General features: G+C 38.3%; 1 protein-coding gene and 1 pseudogene across 1 annotated transcript in view; one reads left to right on the top strand and one right to left on the bottom strand.

The window, feature by feature from the left end:
* PCNXL2 (pecanex-like 2 (Drosophila)) overlaps positions 1 to 23832 on the top strand; it is a gene marked incomplete at its 3' end in the record, with an annotated part of 223138 nt that overhangs the window by 7333 nt on the left and 191973 nt on the right. Inside the window, exon 2 of the mRNA XM_006898055.1 lies at positions 23183 to 23388. Coding sequence (XP_006898117.1) covers positions 23183 to 23388 — 206 coding nt within the window. The remainder of the gene's footprint in view (positions 1 to 23182; positions 23389 to 23832) is intronic.
* Positions 7474 to 13858, bottom strand: LOC102849565 (annotated as a pseudogene).

Genomic DNA, 23832 nt, shown 5'->3' with positions numbered 1-23832 from the left:
GGAGGGTGGAGGGACAACGCAGGAGGGGAAGACCCTCTATGAGATGGATCGATTCAGTGACTGGGGTAATCGGGATGGGTGTGTCAGAGGCGGTGCTGTTGGCGCAGGATAGAGCAGGGTTTAGGGCTGTTGTGCATAGGGTCGCTATGAGTTGAAAACGACTCGACGGCACATAACAACAGCAAGAACAACATCCTCAGCAATGTTTTATTTGCATGTGATATTAAAGATGTTATTTGAAAATTTATTTAATCTGTTGGATCATTTTTTGGAATGGACAGAAATATGGATCTCTGTAGTTTATCGAGCATAAAAAGAAAATGCATTAATAATAATTGGTGATTGGAATGTCAAAGACAGAGACATAGCCTTGGTTGTAGAAAAAAGGCCTCAATTTCATGCTGCAGACACTGGCAGAAATTCTCAATTTCTTTACCTTTGGCCTTGGTGGTATGTAAATTCGAATAACTATCATATTAACAGGCCTTCCATGTATGAGTATGGATATTATCCTCACAGCATTGTTTGTGTGCTTCTTATAGACTGCATAATGATGAGACATGTTTTCTTAGAGATTCTACTGCTCTTTTGAAGGCATTTAGCCATATGTATTTTGAGTATAATGTTTATGCTGCTATTGTTGTTAAGTTGTCGAGTTGAGTACAACTTATAGTGACCCTCTCAATAACAGATTTGAATCTCACTCTATCCTGTGCCAGCCTCAGCATCTCTAATATGCTTGAGATCTCCTTTTTCTGTGCTGTAATTTTGCTGTGCTTTTTGTGTGGTGCTGCACATTTCTTTTTTCCAGATGTTTTTCTGTGTTCAATACATTGTGTTTATGACTTTTGAAAAAAAACAACAAAACAAACCACTACTGGAATGTGGAATGTGAGAAACATTAATGTAAGAAAACTGGACATTGTTAAGAAAGAACTGGAATGCATATATATTGACATATTAGGTGTTATCAAAATGAGATGGATTTGCATGAGCATTTTGAATCAAGACATTACATGATCTACTATGCTGGAGATGAAAACGTGAGGAAAAAATAGAGTCAATTTGATAGTTAAAAAAGACTGTTTCTAGATCCATCTTGAAATACTATATTATTATTGTTGTTAAGTGCTTTCGAGGTGTAGATGACTCATAGTGACCCTATGAATGAAAGACCTGAACACTTGTCTAACTTTCATCATTTCTCCATGTTCATAGAGTTTCCAGAGGCAAGCTATTTCGGAAGTGGATGCCACTCCTGCTTTCAGACTTGATCTGTCCATTTGCTGTACAGAGGTAACTTGTGGTTGCTGTGCTGTTAAACACTGTGACACTGATGTATCAAGTGCAATAATGGTTACCCATGGTGGACAGTGTTTGGTGAACCTTTCTGATTAAAGCAAGCTTGGAAGCAGGAGTGGAATGTGGATGATACTTCTAGTGACAGGATAATATCCATACACAAATAAGGAAGAACTGTTAATACCACTGTCATTCTAATTTATGCACCAACAACCAGAGCCAAAGGAGAGGAAATAGATGATTTCTACCAACTGTTGCTGTCAGAAATCAATCAAACATGTAACCAAGATGTATTAATAGTAATGGGTGACTGGAAAGCAAAAGTTGGGAACCAGGATGAAGGGTCAGTAGTTGTAAAATATGGACTTCGTTACAGAAATGAGGATGAGATAGAATGATGGAATTCTGCACAATCAATGATTTATTCATAGCAAATACCTTTTATAAGGAATATAAATGCAGGCTATATACATGGACTCTGATAGATTACACCTGTGGAAGAAATAATTGGAGAAGTTCAATATAAGCAATGGAAACTAGGCCAGGTGCTGATTATGGAACAGACCATCAACTACTCATATTCAAGTTCAAATTAAAGCTAAAGAAAGTTAAATCATATTCCCAAGAATCAAAACTTGATTTAGAGTCTGTCTCACCTGAATTTAAAAATCAATTCAGGAACAGGTTTGATTGAGACCTGGACACTAATGAACAGACAGATGAGCTGTGAGAAGATATCAAGAGTATGATCCATGAGGAATGCAAAAGGTCGTTACAAAGAAGGAAGAAGAAGAAAAGACCAAAATGGACGTAAGAAGAGATGCTGAATATTGCACTAGAGCACTAAGAAGACAAAGCAAAGGGAAGAAATCAAGACTTAAAGGAGCTGAATAGACCATTTCAAAGGGAATACAGGAAGACAAAGGAAAGTATGATAATGAAATGTGAAATAGATCTGGAGTCAGAAAAGCAAAAGAGCCAAACACATGAGGCATTTCTTAAGCTGAAGGAATTAAAGTACAAATTCAAGCCATGATTTGCAATGCTTAAGGATACTATGGGCAGAATATCAAATGATTCAAGAAGCTTTAAAAGAAGATGGAAGGAGTATATAGTCACTTTGCCAAAAAGAATTAGCTGACACAGAAGAATTTCAAGAAACAACATATAATCAATAAGAAACGTTGATGAAGGAGGATGTTCAGGCTGCTCTGAAGGACTTGGCAAAAGAGAAAGCCCCAGGAATTTATAGAATACCAATTGTTGTATTTCAACAAACAGATGCTGCCCTGGATGTGCTCACCAGGTTGGGCCAAGAAGTCTGGGGACGACTACCCGGCAACTGACTGAAAGAGATCCATATTTATTCTTATTCCAAAAAAAGGTGACCTGGCAGAGTATGGAAACTATTGAAAAATATTAGTAAGATCACACACTAGCAAAAATCCTACTAAAGATTATCCGGAAATGACTGGAACAGTACTTTGACAGAGAACAACCAGAAATACAAGCTGGGTTTAGAAGAGGTCGTGGCACTAGAAACATTATTGCCAATGTCAGATGGATATTGGCAGAAAAGAAAGAGTACCAGAACAATGTATGTCTGTGTTTCATTGATTGAGCAAAAGCATATTTGACTGTTTGGATCACAAAAAGTTGTGGCTAACATTGAGGAAAATGGGAATCCCAGAACACTTGATTGTGCTTCTCTGAAATCTATACTTGGACAAGGAAGCAGTCCTCAGAACAAATCAGGGAAACACTTCATGGTTCCAAGTCAGGAAAGGAGTGCATCAGTAATGCAATCTGTCTCCACACCTTTTCAATCTATGTGCAGATCATTCAGGTAGCAGGGCTTTATGAGGAAGAATGCGGCAATAGGATTGGAGGAAGACCCATCAACAATCTGCGATATGCAGATGACACAACCTTGCTTACTGAAACTGAAGAGGACCTGAAGCACTTGCTGTAGAAGGTCAAGGATTATAGTTTTCAATATGGATTGAAACTCAACATCAAGAAGACAAAAATTCTCATCACTGGGCCAATTGGCAGCACCATGATAAATGGAGAAGAGATTGAGAGTGTTAACAATTACAGCTTGCTCAGCTCCACAAGCAACACTCTTAGCACCAGCAGTCAAGAAATCAAAAGATGAATTGCATTGGAAAAATCTGTTTTTAGGGACCTCTCCAGAGTACTAAAAAGCAATGATGTCAGTATAGAGACTAATGTGAGCCTAACCTAGGCTATGGTCTTTGCAATTATTTGCTATGCATTAGAGAGCTGGACAATTACTAAGGATTACAGAAGAATCTATGCCTTCAAATTGTGGAAGATTCTTGAACATATCATAGACTGTCAAGAAAACAAATAGGTCTGTCTTGGACTTGGTGAAACCAAGTTTCTCCTTGGAGGCCAGGATTTTCAAGTTCTGTCTCACATACTTTGGGTATGTGGCCAGGAGAAACCGGTCCTTGGAGGAGAACATCATGCTCGGAAGGGTAGAGAGACAGTGCAGGAAAGGAAGAACCTGGATGAGATGGATAGATACAGTAGCTGAGGCAGTGGGAGTAGGGGTGTCAAAATTAATGAGACTGGCTCAGGACAGGGCAGGGTTCAGAGTTGCTGCATATAGGGTTGCTATGGGTCACATAGCGATGACACATAACAACAACAATGAGAAGATTTATTCCTTTGCTTTGAGATTACACTGTCAATTACTATTTTATATACCCAATTTGAAAACAATTCACTCTATCTTGGAATCACCTTGACTTTCCATTCAGAAGTTCACGAATATTTATTTATTCCCTTAATTTTGCCTTTTGGTTGTCCTACTTTACTGACTGATGTCTCTAGTTCCCAATTTTTAGTCTAGTAAGCTTACCCTATATGGCATATTTCTGTATCTGGATGGTATTATGAGTGTTAATGTAGGTTGTTGACTGGTGTTGTAGGTTCTGTATCCTGAGAATTCCACATCATATTTCTTGTAATATTGGTCTGATTTTTACAAATGACTTTAGGTTCTACTTATCTGGAAATGTCTCACATCTCCCTCTGTATTTGAGGGGGTTCTGGTGGTCTAGAAAGTAGAAAGATGGGCTGCTAATCAAAGAGCAGTTCCTCATTGGGAGTTCACATCCACCAATGGCTTCATGGGAGAAAGATGGACGATCTCTCACCAAATAATTTACAGTGTCTGAAACCCCCCCCCTAGAGGGTCAGCTGTGAGTTGGTTCTGAGTGGATGGCGGTGAAAGCAATATTATACTCGGTTGGAAATTTTTCTTTCAAATTTGTATATTTTTTCATCCCATTGCCTTTTTGCCTGCGTGATTTCTGTTGAGAAGTCAGAGTTCAGCCATATTGCTTTACTTTGCAGGTAATGTTCCATTTTTCTAGGCCACTGTCAGTATCTTGTCTTTGTTTTGAGAAGTTTGAGTATGTTGATTTTCTTTTGGGATCTGTCCTTTTTGAGGTTCGCTGAACCTTTTCTATTGCTTCTATTCTTATCTTTCAAAATACTAGAGAAGTTTCTTGGAGGAATCATCAACAATTTTCCTTCCTTCCAACTAAAAAATTTAAATCGTGCTCTTGATGGTGACCTACATAATTCTTTAAGCTTCCTTCTTTCTTCCTTTTTTTAAAATTTTATATTATTTTATTTTATTATTTTTGTGTGAGTGTACCGTCAAATCAGATCTGACTGGTACAGGAGGAGATTGTCCCTCCTTCCCCCGCAGAGCATCTGGTGGATTCGAACTGTGTGCCTCTGGGATTGTAGTTGCAGCTCCTTGCCACTAGGCCACCAGAGCTCCCTTACTTTCTTCCTTTTTAAAAAACTATATTTCTTATTGTTCCTTCTCTGATTAGAATTTAGAGACTTGTCCGCAATATCACTAATTCTGTGTTCAATTAATTGAATTATGTTCTGTTACCCTTCCACTTTGTTACATCAAAGACATTGTAGTGTTGTTGTATTTTGTATTGGTATATCTAATTGAGTGAGTGTGCATCACATTTTGCTAATTTGGAAGTTCTTAGTCTTTTATTTCATGTCTTCTTCTTGTGGTTGATAAAGAGGATATAGATGTACCATTTTTTATTCATGTAGAGAAAGTGAAGGCAGACTGAAGGCATAGGTCACTAAGGATCAAAGATAAAACCAGTTGTAGGATGATATAGGACATCATGCTTACACAAAGCAAACAGCCAATAAAAATCAAAGAAATCTATCAGAAAAAAACTCTAAAACTTGCTCTTGAATGTAGAGAAACAAAACTAATGAGATAAGAGTGTTGAATAGAAGATTTCAAAGGGAAGCTACAGAAGACAAAACAAGCATCATCATCATCATCATCAAAGTGCAAAGACTTGGAGTTAGAAAATGAAGAGAGAATATGCTTGGCATTTCTAAAGCTGAAAGACATGAAGTACTGAAGGATTCTGATTATATGAGCAAAATATTGAATGTAGTAGGAAACACGATAGAAATGGAAGAGATACACAGGGCCACTGTATTCAAATGAATTAGTTAACACCGAACCATTTTAGAAAGTAGCATATGATTAAGAACCAAAGGTAGTGAAGGAAGAACTCTAAATTTCACTGAAGCAGTGGCAAAAAAATAAGTCACCAAGAAATAATTGGAACATCAATTCAAGTGTTTCAATAAACAGATACAACCCTTGAAGTATTTACTTATGTCAAGACATCTGGATGACAGCTATCTGGCCAATCCACTGGAAGAAATTGATATTTATGCCTATTCTGAGTAAAGATGACCCAGCAGAATATAGAAATTATTCAAACAATATTGTTAATATCAAGCAAGTAAAGTATAGTTAAGGAATTTTGAGAATTGAAACCTGAATTAGAAGAGGCAACAGAAAGTGAGGTATCGTTGTTGTGGTTGAACGGATGTTGTCTGGGAGAACAGGATACCAGAAATATGTTTACTTGCATTTTATTGACCATGCAAAGGCATTTTACAGTGTGGATCATAACAAGTTGTGTAAAATATTGTGAAGAATGGGAACCTGAGAATGCTTAATTGTGATCATGTGTAACATCTACATAGACCAAGAAGCAGTTGTTCAAACAGAAAAAAGGACTACTGCATGGTTTAATATCAGTAAAAGTATCCATCAGGGTTTTGTTCTTTCATCATACTTAGTCTCTATCCTGAGTAAACAATCTGAGAAGCTAAACTGTAAGAAAAATGTGGCCTCAGGATTGGAGGATGACATTAAAAATCTATGATCTGTAGATGATTCTTTAAAAATCTGTAATCTGCAGATTACACAATCTTGCTTGCAAAAGAGGACTTGAAACACTTCCTGAAGACAATAAACAATTGCAGCATTCACTATGGATTATACCTCAACATCAAGAAATAAAAATCTCACTACTGAACCAATAAGCAATGTCATGATAAATGGAGAAAGGATTGAAGTTGTTAAGAATATATTACTTGGATCCACAATAATAACCTTCTGAATAAAACAATGGGCAAATTTACTGTCAAGGACCTCTTTAAAGTGTTTAAGGACAGGGATATCACTTTCATGATTAAAATGTACTAAAACCAAACCATTTACATTTGCTTCATGTGCACGTGATGGCTGAAGAATTGATGCCTTTGAATGAAGTGTTGGCAAAAGAGTTTTTACATGGTTTGACAAAGGAACAAATAAATCTGTCATAGAATAAGTGCAGCCAGAATGTGTCTTAGAAGTGAAGATGATAATATTTGGTGTCATATACTTAGAATATATTGTCAAGAGGGTCTATTCCTTGAAAAAGGTCTTTATACATGGGAATTAGAGGATTGGTGAATAAGAAGACATATAACAAAGTACACTGATTTGCTGTGATGGTGGACTGCGATTTGAAGATGGTGTAGGGTTGGGTAAGTTTTTCATCAGGTGTCCATAAAGTTTCTATGATTCGGAGTTAATTCAGTGGCACCTAACAACACTAAAAATGGGGGGAGGGAGTCAAAGCTGTAGCTCTTAATTATAGTCTACTTTTTTTTTTAGAATTAGAATTTTCACTTTAAAATTTGCCATTATCATAATTTTTGGGATAGATTATGATCCTCATATTATAGAAAGTGCTTTAAATGAATCTCATCCTCAGTTCATCCTTGCAATAACCTGGTGTGTTAGGCAGTGTCGCCATTTCCATTGTTCAGTTGGTTTAACTGGCACAGAGAGTTTAGTTAATCTGCTTTAGCATACATGGGTAACCAGAATTTTGGTTAGGTCAAGAAGATTGGCTGTAGAGCTGAAGTTCTTACCCATTCCACGACAGTTTCACAGTATGTACATGTGTTTCATAGGGAGCTCTGGTTGCTTAGTGGTAAGAAATTGAGCTGCCAAACCAAAGATATGTGGTTCCAACTCACCAGCTGCTCCATAGGAGAAAGATGGACATTATTCTTCTGTGAATTTTACTGTTTCTGAAAACCTGCTTTACTGACTCGATGGTACACAACAGTAAAAACTCATGTGTTTCTTACAATGGAATGATGAGATATAAAAATCTACAATGTACAAAAGAGTACACAAGGAAAAGCTAATTTCTCTCCCACACTTGTCTGTATTGCTGAGCTCAAGAGGCAATCACTATGAATACCTTCCTAAATGTTCTGCCTTCTTCTGTTCAGCTATTTTACTTCAGCATCTCTTCCCTTTGTTTTGGCTTCTTGATGCTCAACTGCAATTTTCAGGGTCTTTTCTGATGCCCACTTTTTCTTTTTCTTTCTTCTCTGTCTTTGTAGTTACCTTTTGCTGTCTTCATGGATGATATCCTTGATGTCATCTCACAACCCATCTGGTGCTAAAAGTGATCATTGGTGTTAAAAGCTATCATTGCTGTTAAAAGCCATAATTAGTGTTAAAAGTTTCATACCTATTCTTAAGATGATTTTTAAATTCAGGTAGGAAAGAATCAAGATTCTATTTTGTTTCTCATGGACTTGTTTTCATTTTCTTCAGTCTCAATTTGAATGCACATGAGTAATTGATGGTCTGTTCCACAGTCAGCACCTGGCCTTGTTTAGACTTCTGATGTTGTGTTTCTGCAAATATTTCTTCCACAAATGTAGTCAACCTGACTCCTAGGACATCCATCTGGTAAGGTTCATGTGTAACATTGCTGTTTATATCTTTTAAAGAAGGTTATTTGTGATGAATAAATCATTGAATATATAAAATTAGATTATTCTTTTTCAGGCCTTGTTTCTGTCACCAGGTTTGTACATGGTTTACAGAAACAGATTTACAGAAGTTTTCAAAGGGTTGCTTGAGAAAACAAACCAAACTATTATCATGAAATATGCATGCCTGTTAGTTCTGGTTCAGCTCCTGGCCTGCATAAGTTAAGTCTGACATCTCCTGGTCAGTCCTTTTCCCCTTGCTCACACTCATACTAGTTCAAAGCTTTACCACCATGTGTCAAATCACACTATTCAAGGAGCTATCATGTCTTACATATTCCCATGACAAATGGAATGCCACTTATAAAATAACCCACTCCACAAGCTCAGCAGGATAGAAACTTGGGCAGTCTCTCCTCCTGGAAACAGTCATCTCTTCCTGAAACTCAATGCAGGTTCCCTGACCACATAAAATTCACTCTGCACAAAGATGTCACGACCATTTTACTTAAAGTTCAATCAGCAGTGGAGCTTGCTTTAAGGGGGCCTTGCAACTCCTGGTCTTTCAATTCTATACCACCAGACAACAGAGGCACCATTATACCATTTATGGGATGTTATGACTACTATAATTTCAGAAAATGTCTTCATGGACAAATGGGAGCCCTCATTTTGTCTTCCTTTTCAACATTCATTTGGCTATTCAGGGTATCTTACACTTCTGCATACATTTGAAACATTCTCTACCAGCGAGCTACAATCCAGCACCTGAAAGTTGTTGGGGGGAGTGGAGAGGGGAGAAGGCACTAATCAATCTTCCCAGAAGGTGATCACAAGGACCAAAGGGCATGGGACAACATATAAAAGACAACATTTGACAACAAATCAAATTCACAAAGTACTATGAGATAGTAAAGTCAAATCAATGCAAAGAAAATACAAGAGGAACATTACTCTTCAAATAGACCATTTTAATCAATGTCATCACACATGGTCTCCACGATTTCTTCAATAGAAAGCCAATTTACAATATAAAAAATCAATAAGCGTTTACATTTTTAAAAAGTATATTCACAGTAGCAATAAAATTCAATTAACTCTACCAAAAAAAGAAATGTGCAGAGACTTAGAATTGGAAAATAAAAAGGGAAGAACTAGCTTGGCATTTCTCAAGCTGAAAGAATGAAAAAACAGGGAGCTGATGCCTGTGCCCGGAGGAATGCACTGGAAGCAGTGCACTGAGAGTGATACACTGGGCTAACAGAACAGCTGGAATTTGAGTGACGTACTTTGTGGGGATCACTGCTATTTGACTGGACCATGTGGGATTCCTTAAGCTCAAGCAGAAGGGAGCAAAACAGCTGTAGTTTGAGTGAGGTGGCAGACTCATTTCTCAAAGGGAAAACCAAGGCTTCCTGGTTGTCCATTCAGATCTTCATGAATGCTTGCCCTGTGTGCATCTCCACACCTTCCCCTCTAGTGTGCGTCTCTGCACACAGTCACCCTGTGTGCATCTCCTCACTCTGCCTTGCATCCCCTCATGTCCAGTCACTTAACTGCCTTTAGCTTGGAGGGCCTTGGACTGGCCTATCTGCTGCAGTTGTCTCAAAGAGGAGGCTGCTAATTCACAAGACTTTTCTCGCTCAAACTGAAGCAAAGTTTCCCTTGAATCAGAAGTTCAGAGAAAAATCCAGGCAATATAGCTGCCCCACCCTCTTCTGGAGCAGTGATGTCAGATCAAGAACCTGCTATTGCCTCAGGCATGAAAAACTCTACCACCACAATGTCACATAAGAAGCAGGATACCTCACACCCTACCCAAACAACAACAACAACAACAGGTAATTGTAAGTACATATTTTGTTTTTCCAGTTAACACAATATCTCAGATATCATTTCCCAAAGTGCTCTTCATTTAATTTTGTTTATACTATTCCCTTGTATGGATAAAGAGTTCTTGCTTTATTTTTATGCCACTTGACCTTGAAGTCCCTTGCGACTACTGTCGTGAGCTCCCAGGCCCAGTGACTCATTCCCAGAAGATGTTTGGCTATAGCTAAGATGTTTTCATAATTTCCCCCTATTTGTTCTAGTTTATATACATACATATATATATATCTATCTATCTATATCTATCTATCTATCTATCTCTATCTATCTATCTATCTATCTATCTATCTATCTATCTATCTATCTATCTATCTATAGAGAGAGAGAGATTCATTTACAGCACATATGGATATATGTTTAGAAATGCCATCTTCCAAATCTTTCTGGTCCTGGTGTAGATCTCCATCTGTCTGGTCTCATTTGTATATGTATGCCTGTTTGTCCTCATGCCAGCCTGTATATTCTGTTTTGTGTATTTGATAGTATTTGCCTTTATTGTCTATAACTCCTGGATACTTCTCTATTTCTTCCATTCCAGTTAATGATATTGAGTTATCACCCTTTATTGTATATTGCTTTTCACTCACTCAATTTAATACTTATCTTTTATCTAGTTAAAGATTTTCTCTATCTCCCTGCATTCCTATCCCAGAAACCCCCCCCCCCCCGCCACACACACACACACACAACACCTCTCCTACTCATTGCTGTTGAGTCAGAATGGACTCATAGCTGACCTTCCAGCTATGGGTCTTTTAGGGCTCTACATTGCAGGTGGAGATTGCTCAACTTTCTCTCTCAGAACTTCAGGTAGATTTGAACCAGCAGAGAGACACAGCCTTTGAGTTAGCAGCATAGCTGCCCCTAGACTGCACCACCACAGCTCCCTTCCCATCCCCAGGAACCATCAAGGCATGTTAATTTCTGAGTGTGGACACTTCCTCAGCTTTTTTTTTTTTTTGCTTAATTTTTCCACTTTTCTCAGTTTTTTGGTATAATTAAGTGTAAGCAGGAAAATCTTCTCAGTAAATTGCATGCTTTGGAGTCTAGAAAGATCATGAAGAACCCTGGCAACTTTCATGTATTCCATGTTGCTTTTGGTTTCATCTCTTCTTTGCCTCAAATCTCCATGCAAGTTTCTTCTTTTTTTGAACAACCTGTGAATTTTCAGCATCCTTTTTGGCTTTTACAAAGTTGAGGCAGGCAATGTTGTTGTTGATGTTGTTATGTGCCATCAAGTCGCTTGTGTACAAGAGCCATAAACGCTGCTCTATCCTGTGCCAACCTCACCATCTCTGACACACTCATTCCCACCACCCCAATCACAGAATCGATCCATCTCATCAAGGGTCTTCCTCTCCTGCGCTGTCCCTTCACTCTCCCAAGCATGATGTCCCTCTCCAAGGAACAGTCCCTCCTTGCAACATGTCCAAAGTATGTCAGACGAAGCTTCAGAATCCTTGACTCCAAGGATCATTCAAGCTTCACCCTCTCCAGGACAAACCTGTTTGTTCTCCTAGCAGTCCATGGTATGTTCAATACTCTTCTCCAGCACCACAGCTCAAAGTCATCAATTCTCTTTCTATCATCCCTAGTCAGTGTCCAACTCTCTGATGCATAGCATGTAATTGCGAAGACTATAGCCTGGATCAGACGCACCTTAGTCTCCAGCCTGATGTTGTTGCTCTTCAGTACTCTTGAGAGGTCCCTCACAGCTGACTTTCCCAATGCAATTCATCTCTTGAATTCCCGGCTGCTGTTATCAAGAGTGTTGACTGTGGAGCCAAGTAAACTAAAACTGTTAACTATCTCAGTCTTTCACTATCCGTACTGATGCTGCCAATTGTCCCAGTGGTGAGAATTTTTGTTTTCTTGATGTTGAGCTTCAATCCGTATTGAAGACTGCAGTCCTTGACCTTCTGCAGCAAGCGCTTCGGGTCCTCCTCAGTTTCAGCAAGCAGGGTTGTGTCATCTGCATAATGCAGGTTGTTGATGACTCTTCCACCAATCCTGATGCCACATTCCTCCTCGTACAGACCAGCATCTTAGATGATCTGTTCTGCATACAGATTGATAAGGTATGGAGACAAAACCCATCCCTGATGGATCTCCTTCTTGATTTTGAACCAGGTAGTGTCTCTTTGCTTTGTTCTGACAACTGCCTCTTGGTTCAAGTATAGGTTTTTCATAAGCACAATCAAATGTTCTGGGATTCCCATTCTTCTCAGAGTCAGCCATAGCTTGTTGTGATCCACACAGTCAAAAGCCTTGCATAGTCAATGAAGCACAGATAGACATTCTTCCGGTATTCTTTGCTTTCTGCCAAGATCCATCTAACATTAGCTATAATATCCCTAGTACTATGAACTCTTCTAAATCCAGCCTGCATATCTTTTGACATATTGCTCCAATTGTGTTTGGATAATTTTCAGCGAATCTTGCTTGCATATGATTGTCTGATAATTTCTGCACTCTGTTGGGTCACCTTTCTTTGGAATGGGAACAAATATTGATCTTTTCCAGTCAGCTGACCAGCTTGTTGTCTTCCAGATTTTTTGGTACAACTTAGTCAGCACATCCAGGGCAGCGTCTGTTTGTTGAAATATGTCAATTGTTATGTCATCAACTCCTGGAGCCTTGTTTTTTGCCAATTCCTTCAGAGCAACTTGAATTTCCTCCTTCATCACCACAGGCTCTTGCTCATATATTATTTCATGAAATTCTTCTATGTCAGCCAATTCCTTCTGATACAGTGACTCTGTGTAGTCCTTCCATCTTCTTTTAATGCTTCCTGGATCATTTAACTTTCTACCCAAAGTATCCTTAAGTATTGCCACTCATGGCTTGAATTTGTTTTTCAACTCCTATAGCTTAAGAAACACTGAGAGAGTTTGGTCCTTTTGATTTTCTGACTCTAACTCTCTGCACATAGCTTTGACAATTTTCACACCAAGCTCTGAAGTAGCGAGCTGTTTGCTGAGCTTCTCAGCCTTCTCACCATTCCACTCTTCCACAGCCTGGTCTATTCTCTTTTCAATATCCAACTTGGCAATCTTTTTCTTTTTCACAGGGGGTGTGGGGGGGGTGTCAAGTCGATCATTGACTCCAAAGTGTTGAGTAAACTCCTTCCACTGTGCTTCATTTGAGGGCTGTTCACTATGAATTGCTTCTTCATTCTTCAATTTACCTTTCCAACAACGTCTTCCTTTTCCCCTGAATCCTGAGGCTGAGGTTTTCTGTTCCCATTTCCCCCCTGCAATTCTTGAAATTTATTCTACCTGTTTAAGGAAATTCCAGAAGTGCACTCTTGAGAGGCATTTACATCTCTGTTTCCAGTTTTGGTTCTTATGTTGGGAAATCAGAGGTTTCTGTGGTTTCTGGTCACTCGATCTTCAGCTTCCTTTGAGTGAAGTGAAGAATTTTCTGGTGTGGCTTCATCTTCAGAATTCAACTCAACATCACTTTCATTTAGGCCAGGAGGCAGTTGTCCATTCCACATCTCGACGTCTGGAAGCAGCCACCTGATAGCCATTTCAGGAGCCCACCAACATAGTAATGGCTCAAGTAATATTTGTCCTTTTGACACTGACTTATTTAACTCAGTTTAATGTCCTTTAGAGTATTGAATATACCCTGGACTGCTAGGAGAACAAGCAGGTTCATCCTGGAGAGGGTGAAGCCAGGCTGCTCCTGGAGGCAAGGGTTTTGAAACTTCATCTGACATACTTTGGGCATGTTGCAAGGAGGGCCCAGTCCTTGGAGAGGGACAACATGCTTGGCAGGGTGGAGGGACAGCACATGAGAGGAAGACCCTTGATGAGATGGATTGATTCAGTGACTGGGGTAAGAGAGGTAGGTGTATTAGAGACAGTGAGATTGGCACAGAATAGAGCAGGGTTTAGGGCTGTTGTACATAGGGTCGGTATGACTCACAGGTGATTTGACAGCACAAACAACAACAACAATAACAAAGTTTACCCATGAAATGAGGTGTTTCCCAGATTCTTTTTTGTTTTTGGTTGTTTTTTTTTTAAATTTTATTAATTTTAATGAACATTTGCAGAGATTTTGGATTTCCATTCATTCATTGTTGCACTTTTTTCTCTACCTCCCTGCCCCCAGTTCACTCCTCTCCTTGAAAAGCAAAAGACAAACTTCTTTGTTGGTATATCACCCCGGCCCTGCCCCAAATGCACTCCACTATGCAACCTTAATTCTGGATTCCTGTGATAATCATAATATGCTATCATATACCATTTTTTAAACTGTTCTCTCCCTCATCTGTTTCAATGCAGTATAGATAATCTATCCAGTTTTTCTCAGTCTTACCCCAATCCTGATGTCAGTCACTTTCTACAATAGTGGCACCATGCAGTATTTGTCCTTTTGTGACTGAGATATTGTACTCAGCATAATGTCCTCCAGGGTCACCCATTTTGAATAATATTGCATGAGTTCCTTGTTTTTCTTTCTTTTTTAATTTTATTTTAATAATTTTAATGAACATTTACAGAGATTTTGGATTTTCATTCATTCATTGTTGCACTTTTCTCCCTGCCCAGCCCTAGCCCCTACCCCCGCCCCAGTTTGCTCCTCTCTTTGAAAAGTAAAAGAAAAAGTCTTTCTTTGATATACAATCCCCCTGCACCCTCCCACCGCCCCAAGTACACTCCACTATGTAACCTTAATTGTGGACTCTTGTGATAACCATAATACCCTATCATATATGACTTTTAAGTTATCATTTCCCTCATCTGTTTCAATGCAGTATATATTAATGAACCCATTTTTCTCAGTCTCCACCAACCCCGATGTCAGTTCTGTCTTACAACAGTGGCACTATGCAGTATTAGTCCTTTTGTGACTGCGATACTTCACTCAGCACAATGTCCTCTAGGATCACCCATTTTGAATAATATTGCATGAGTTTCTTGTTTTCAATGCAGTGTAGTATTCCAGCTTCTCTATCCATTTGTTTGTTGATGGGCACTTAGGTTGTTTCCAACTCCTTGCTTTTGTGAACAAAGCCGCAATAAACATGGGTGTGCATATATCTGCTTGGATGTCAGTTACGGTTTCTTTGGGGTATATTCCCTGTAGTGGAATTGCTGGGTCAAATGGTATCTCTATTTGCAACTTTTTGAGAAAGCGCCATACTGCCTTCCACAGTGGTTGCACCATTTTACACTCCCACCAACAGTGAATAAGGGTTCCAGTTTCTCCACAACCTCGCCAGCATTTGTTGCTTGCTGCTCTGTTAAATTTTGCTATTCTGACTGGGGTGAGATGATATCTCAGAGTTGTTTTTTTTTTTTTAATTTAGGTTGTTTATTTTTAATTTCAATGAACATCTACAGAGATATTGGGATTCCATTCATTCATTGTTGCACCCTTCTCCCCGCACAAACCCCTCCCCCCTCCCCCCTCAGAGTTGTTTTGATTTGCATTTCTCTTAGAGCTAGGGATTTTGAACATTTCTTCATGTGCCTGTTGGCCATCTGAATATCTTCTTTGGTGAAGTGTCTGTTCATATCATGTGCCCATTTTTCAATTGGATTGTTTACCTTTATCTTGTTGTGGTGCTCAAGTATTTTATAAATTCTAGATATAAGTCCCTTATCTGAGATGTCATTCCCAAATACTTTTTCCCAGTCTGTGGCTTCTCTTTTTACCTTGTTGGAGAAGTTTTTGGATGTGCATAGCGATTTGATTCTTAGAAGGTCCCATTCATCTATTTTATCTTCTCCTAGTTGTAGATTTTCCCAGATTCTTAATTGACATCTTTACTCCTTAGCACTTTGGAGAGGACCTTGACAGCAGAATTTCCAAATGCAACATGTCTTCCGATTTCTTGACTGCTGGCCTTATAGGTATTAATTGTGGATATAGTTAAAATGAAATAATTGACAACTTTAATCGTTCTCCATCTATTGATCCTGTAGTGAATAATTTTGTTTTCTTGATGTTGAGATTCAATCATTATTGAAAGCTGTAGTCTTCAATCTTCTGAAGCACGTCCTTCAATACCTCTATATTTTCTACTAGCAAAGTTGTGTCATCTGTACAATGCAGGTTGTTGATGAGTCTTCCCTTAATCCTAATGGAGTGTACAAGTATAAGTACAGGAAAATTGAAAGTTGTAAAAAAATTGAATGGAAAATGTAAAGTTTGACTTCCTGGGCACTAGTGAGTGAAAATGAACTGATATTGGCCGTTTGGAATCACGCTATCATAGGCTATATTACACCAGGAGGGACAAATTGAAGAACAGTGTTAAATTCATAGTAAAAAAAAGAAAATTTAAACATCCATCCTGAAGTGCTCTAACTAATAGGAGGTTCTGATGGTTCTTTACACATATGAGGAAGATCTGTTACAACTATTATTCAAATATATGCACCAATAATCAAAATAAAGGCAAAGATGGAGAAATTGAGGACTTCTACCAACTTTTGCAGTCTGAAGTCTGAAATTGCTCCCATATGCAGCCAAAATGTATTAATAGTAATTGGTGAATGGTATGTAAAAGTTGGAAGGGAAGAAGGACTGGTAGTTGTTCTGTTACTGGGTAACAGAAATAAGGCTGGAGATTGTGTGATAGAATTTATACAGTGGATGATTTCTTCATTGCAAATATCTTTTTGAAAAACCGTAAACAGTGTACACATGGAATTCTATTTAGTTGTGATATGTTCTATTTTTCATATGATAGATTTTGGTAAGTAGTTTTAAATCTATGCTCATGAAAGATATTGGTCTGTAATTTCAATTTTAGTGGGTTTTTTTGTTGTTGTTTATGTGTGTATGTGTGTTGTTAGTTTTGGGTTGGGGTTCCCTCCCCCTTCACTTACTTGCTTCCTTAAATGAGTTCAGGATAATTTCATCCTTTTCAATGTTCTGAAATAGTTTTTATAGGGTTAGTGTCAGTTCTCCTCTGAATATTGAGTAGAATTCTTATGTGAAGCCATCAAAACCTAAACATTATGCTGTTAAGAGTTTGTTGTTAATATTTTAAGAAAGTATTTATTTTTTTCTTTCTTGATGTTGTTATTGTGTACCATAGAGTCAGACTGACCCATAGTTGACCCTCTGGTGGGTTTTCAGAGGTAGTTAATCACATGAGAGGAGATTACCCATCCTTCTCCCACAGAGCAGCTCGTGGTCTCTAATTGCATGCCTTGGGGAATGCAGCACAACTTCTTGCCAATAGGTCACCAGAGCTCCTTGTCTTTCTTGATAGGTCTGTTCAAATATTATACCCAAGTTTGTGCTATTTTAGGTAGAGTGGATGTTCATTTCTTTTATGTTTTCAAATTTTTGACTATAGTTTCTCTTGTTGCTGTTGCTATTATGTGCTGTTGAGTCTTAACTGACCTTCCAGTGGGTTTTCAGAGGCTTTAAATTGCATGAGAAGTGATTGTACATCTTCAGCGAAACCGATGGTGGATTCAAACTGAGAGCCTTTAGATTGACAACACAACTTCCTACCACTAAGCCACCAGAGCTCCTATAATTCCTGATCCTGTTGTTGTTGTTGTTAGGTGCTGTCAAGTTGAGTATAACTTGTAGTGACTATGAATAAACCTAAATCCTTTCCTCTCCTATGCCATCCTCACCATCTCTGACATATTGGAGCCCATCAGTCACTGTGTCAGTTCATCTTCTTGAGAGCCTTCCTCTTTTGCTGACCCTCCATTTTTCTAAACATGATATTCTTTCCAAGGAATAGCATCACCTAACAACATGTCCAGTGTATGACAAATGAAACTTCTCCATTCTCCGAGGAGCACGCTGGCCACAATTTCTCAAAGACATATTTATTATAATGTTTGATGTTCCCAATTCATTCCTTCTTCATATTATTTGCACAAGGTTTTTTCCTTTGTTAATGTTGCCAGTCATTAGTCAATTTTATGACTCCCTTTGAAGAAACAACTGGTGGGATCTTTCTATAGTTTCTTTGTTTCAGTTTCATTTATTCCTGCTTCTTATTATTACCTTTCTTGTGCAAAGGGTAGGCTTTTCTGTTACTCTTTTTAAAATTGTTGTTGTGTTTAAGGAGCTGGTTTGTTTTTTCTTTGTTATTATTGTTTATATTTTGCTATAAATTGACCTCTGGAGACTCTTTTTGCTGCATCTCAAATATTTTGATATATTGTATTTTCATTCTTTGATTCTAAGATTTTTTTATTTGCTGTTTATTTCTTCTTTTGCCTAGTAGTTTTAAAGCATGATGTTATCCAGTTTTCATTTGTTTTCCTCCTGACTTTCATATTAGAAGTTTCTGATTTTATAGCACTGTGAGCCAAGAAGTTTATAATATTTCACTGTTTTTGCGTCTATTGAGGCTTGTTTTGTGGCTTAAGAGGAGATCTAGTCTGAAGCATGAATCTAATCAAGAGAATTGTATTGCGTTTTTGTTAGATGCAGTGTTCTATGAATATATTTGTGAGGTCAAGTTGGTTGATTGAGATGTTGAGCTACTCTGTACGTTTATTGAATTTCTTAGCTACTCTGTACGTTTGTTGAATTTCTTTTGAATTGTTCTTAACTTCAGCAAAAGTAGTTTGTTAAAGTTTCCTGTTGTGGTGGTTGTTGTTAGGTGCTTCTGAGTTGAGTACAACTCATAGGGATCCTATGAACAACAGATCTGAACCTTTCCTATCCTGTGCCAACCTCATCATCTCTGACATACTCCAGCACATTGTAACAGTCACTGGGTCAATCTATCTGGTAGAGGGTCTTCCTCCCTTTAGTTGACTTTTTACCTTTCTAAGCATGATGCCTATTTCTAAGGAATCACCTCTCCTAGCAACATGCCCAATGTATGTGAGGTGAAGCTTTATCTCCTTTGCCTCCAAGGGGCACTCCAGATGTACTTTCTCCAAGACATATCTGTTTGTTCTTTTGGCATTCCAAGAGATATTCAGTATTCTTCTCCAACACCACAACTCAAAGGCATTAATTCTTTTCCTGTCATCCTTATTAAAAAAGGGGGGTCCTATTACTATTGTTGAATTGTCTATCTTTTCAAGTCTGCAAATGTTTGTTTTACACCCATACTAGTAGGAAACAAAATAAATAAAACAGAAAATATTAAAAAATCCCTAGATTAAAATAAGAATGAAAATATAACAAAATACTTGAGGTGTAGCAAAAAGAGTTTTCAGAGGTCCATTTATATCAATAAACAGACACAGCAACAACAACTACAAACAAAACCAAATTAGCACAGCAATGAATTTTTTTTAAAGGTAGTATATATTATTGGATGTGTAGGCACTTGCTTCGAGCCAACCATAAAGGTAGATATTTGCACAGGGAGTGATGTGGTTAACAATTTATTCATTGAAAAGATATCTTTAAAAAAAGATTAAAAATGACTATACACCAGACCTCAATAGGTAGGACACATAAATCAAATCCACTACATCTAGAGAAAGAGATGTTGGAGAAACTCATTATCACCCAAGAACACATGCCAGCTATGAAACAGACCATCAATTATTCATATGCAAGATCAAGTAGAAGGTGAAGAAAAATTTCAAAAGTCTGTGACAGCAAAAATGTGAATTTACATGTGTGTGTTAAAAGATCATCTTAACACAAGATTTGATTTAGTAAGCCAACTCTAAAATGGCAAGGAACTACATTGAAACACTAGCAAGCAAAGATGTCACTTTGAAGACTAAGATCAGCCTCATCCATATCATATTTTTTATCATCTTGTAAGCATCTGAAAGGCAGGTGGTGAATAAGGAATACTGAAGAATTGATTTGTTTGAATTGTGATATTGGCAAAGAATATTGAATATGCCAGGAACTACTAAACATCTTGGAGAAAGGATAATAGATATCTATCTTCAAGATAGTAAATAAATCTATCTTGAAGAAAGTATAATGAAACTTCATCTCATATAATTTATACATTTTATCAGGATGCACCAATCCCTGGAGAAGGACAACATGCTGGGTACAATAGTTGTTCATTATCATTGAGTCAGAATCTATTTACAGCTGCTCCTTGGGTTTTCTAGAGGCTATAAGTCACACAGGAAGAGACTGCTCATATTTCTCTCTTTGAGTAGCTAGTGGATTCAGATTGCATGCTTTTGGTTTACCAGCACAATTCCTTACCAGTAGGCCACTAGAGATCTTGATAGAGTAGAGGTGACAAAAAAGGAGGAAGACTGTGAGAAAGTGCTGATTTGACACAGTGGTTTCAACAACAGGCTGACACATAGTTAGGCTAGTGAGGTTGGTACAGGACTGGGCAGTATTCCAGCTCTTGTTTAGAGAATTGCTACAGGTCAGAACCAGTTCAATAGCCCCTAACAAAAACAGCAATTTTGTGGACAAGAGGTGGGCGATTATTAAACAGGTCACCATTTACCTTCCTACCTAGGACTGAGGAAAGACTTGGCACAGCTTGGTACTTGCCTTCTCCCAGCTTTTCAGCTTCATTTCACTCCATTTCCCCCCCTGTTTTTTTGCCACCAAGACTGTCATCTGCATGACTTGCTTATACAACTAATGTCATTTCACATTCTTCACATATTCTGTTGTCATTCAAATCTTCAAAATTCTTACCTTGCCTATTTCTCCTTCCCTTTAACTTAAGTTTTAGACTGTTAACTGAAAGGTCCACAGCTGTTCCATGGGAGGAAGAAAACAAAGTCTTCTCCTGCTAAGATTTATAGCCTTAGAGACTTGGTGAAGCTGCACCATTAGTTGGAATCAACTCAGTTACGAAAGATTGGGTCTTGTCTCTAGTTTATAATGCTTGAGATGGTTTGCAGTGTCTTATCAGATATAGGTGTGATTGTGAAACTTTCTCTCTTTCAGTTAGAGTCTTAAATTTATTACCTACCTACCTACCTACCTACCTACCTACCTACCTACCTACCTATCAATATTCTCTTGTTCTCTCTTACTTGCATATTAGTTCATATTAATTTGCAGACTTTCCTTCCATACAAAGGAGTAAGTGATAGTAAAAATCTCTCATTCTATCCTGTATTGGTGGTGATAGTGTTTTACTTTATTTACAATTCTTTTTTTCCTGGAATGTTGTAGAAAGGTGGTGTGGAGATGGGCAAGTCTGTCCTCTGTTAACACCACAAAGGGAGGGACAGCCCTCATCAGCAACACTCAACAATACAAAACCAGTTCCCATAAGGTCAGATAAGGCTTCCACCCTCCCATACCTTCTTCTTTGAATTCCAATACCAATTGTACTGCTCTACTAGTGGGTCCAAAATCCATTTCAATAGGTACACGACTTCACAGAGCCATATTCACATTTAAAGATTACACTGGGGAAGGTAACAGGTTACAAATCAACTTGATATCAGGATAGAGAAGTAGGAGAGCTTCTCAAGCATGCCTGCCTTTAAGTCCTTTGCCCTTCAGTTTCAAGTCTTAAGTCAGAGTTACAATCTCTTAGTCCTGCACAGCATCTTCCAGAAAGCTTAGATGAAGGCCCTAGTCCTGGTAATCTCAGGTCAGCTCTGACTCAGGTTGGTCTCTGGCTCTACCCTTAGTTGGTGGCTGCTCTTGTGTAGATTCTAGCCTCACCTGTGCATTGAATTCTGCATCTTCTGCTTTTTTCTCCTTTGCTGGTAATGAAATTACCTTCTGTTGCTGCTAAAAACCTGCTCAATTTAAACCTGGTTGGATGGCCAAACTAAGCAATCCCACCATAAGTCTTTAAGCCATCTGGTTTGCATATTCCCACCCAGCCATGAGCTGGGAAAGCATTTTGTCTGCACAGCAGCTATTCTGCTTGAATGGGACTGTTTCACCTTCGTACTGAGCCACAGGTGGCATGGGGTAGGTTGGTCAGTGGCTGCTGTAGGAGCAGAGCTGGGTGGGGCCATGTGGTTTGTGGACCTCACTGTGTTCTAGGACAGACAGACCAGGACTCATCACTGGATCCCTAACCCCATGTTGGTGGGCTTTCGATACAAGGTTATTGCTGTTCAGTGAGGCTGCCTTTATATAGTCCTGAGACCCTCTAGAATCCCTCTCCATCCCAAAAGAGAAAAATTTCATTTCAGCAAAGGCCATTGAGCCTGTGCCAATCTTTGGTCCTGAGAGGAAACTGGGAAGGTATTTGGAAGATCCTAAGGGGCTGGGACAGTTAGAATCATGGGCCCACATGATTGTTTTGGGTTCTTGAGAGGTGGCACAGAGCTGAATGTTACTGGAGATACCGTCTTTATTCTGTAAGCTACGTACCTCTGATGTAGTCCTTTGACTGTGTCAAATGTAACTGAGAGGAGGTCTGGGAGGTGCAGGAGCGGGGGCTCACCACAAGATTCTTTGTGTTTTATTGAAGGAAAAAGCACTTAAAACACCTTCCTCTTTCTTTTTGGGACACACAAGGAGATGAGATTTGCTATGGGAAGAACGAATAGAAAGAGGTTCACTTTGTTTTCCACAGTTTTGACCAGTAAACTAAGTGCTACTCACCAATTCAACTAGTACAAGGGCCTGAGCAGCAAGAACCAGTGCAGGGAAGGAAAGAGGGCACCGTTGATCCTCAGATAGAAAGGAAGTCTAGAATAGCAATAAAATGTGCTCAGTAAACAGTAACGACTACTGAAGTAGCAAATACTATTTCGTTATTAGAATGTAAATATTATTATAATTTAAATAGTCTATATTATTTACTTGGCAAATAGTAAATAATAAATATATATATTAGCTTAGTAAACAGACCAAAAATGTTTTCTGATTTAAACAAAGAAAGACAATCTGATAATTCAGTGTTAACTCAACTTGTGGTTCCCTGTTTTTTTGTTTTGTTTTTTACTTTTAGGCTTTTCCTCCAAATGCCATCACTGTCATCTTTTACTGCAGTTCAGTGACTGTATTCTTCACAGTAATCAAGCTGGTCAGTTATCGCCTGCACCTCATGTTTGATGAAGGGGAAATAATTCAGCAGAAACCTTCTCAGCAGAAAGAAAAGACAAGGACAGAGAAAGAGGTGAATGCTGGACTTGCAACCAATCACAAACATCCAAGGTAACTTTTCCAATTAATAAATATCTGTTCAAAATGATAATGTTTTAATTTTGATGGAAGATATTTTTCCCAGTTTTTTAGTTGTTTATGAAAATGGTCTAGTAAATGTATACATGTGTGTGTCTGTATATCTCTCTATATGTTTCAGTAAGGATAAAACTGATATCAAGCATGATTAAGATAGTGTAAGTATAAAAATGGCCTTATACCTTGATCTAAAATTAATCTGCATTTATTTTAGTACTTTAGTAGTTTTATATTTCCACTGAAATGCATGTAGCATACAAGAGTGTGGGGTTTTTTTAAGTTCTTTTTTTTTTTTTAAATTTAGGTTGTTTATTTTTCATTTCAATGAACATCTACAGAATATTCCCTGTTCCCACTGACTGGGAAAAAGTATTCGGTAATAACATATCAGATAAGGGACTTATATCCAGAATTTAT

Source organism: Elephantulus edwardii, unplaced genomic scaffold, assembly GCF_000299155.1.
Source record: "Elephantulus edwardii isolate Elephantulus edwardi_28Jun2011 unplaced genomic scaffold, EleEdw1.0 scaffold00218, whole genome shotgun sequence".
NCBI classification, from domain to species: domain Eukaryota; kingdom Metazoa; phylum Chordata; class Mammalia; order Macroscelidea; family Macroscelididae; genus Elephantulus; species Elephantulus edwardii.
The sequence above is the reverse complement of the archived record's forward strand: the minus strand, read 5'-3'. Positions and strand labels throughout refer to the sequence as shown.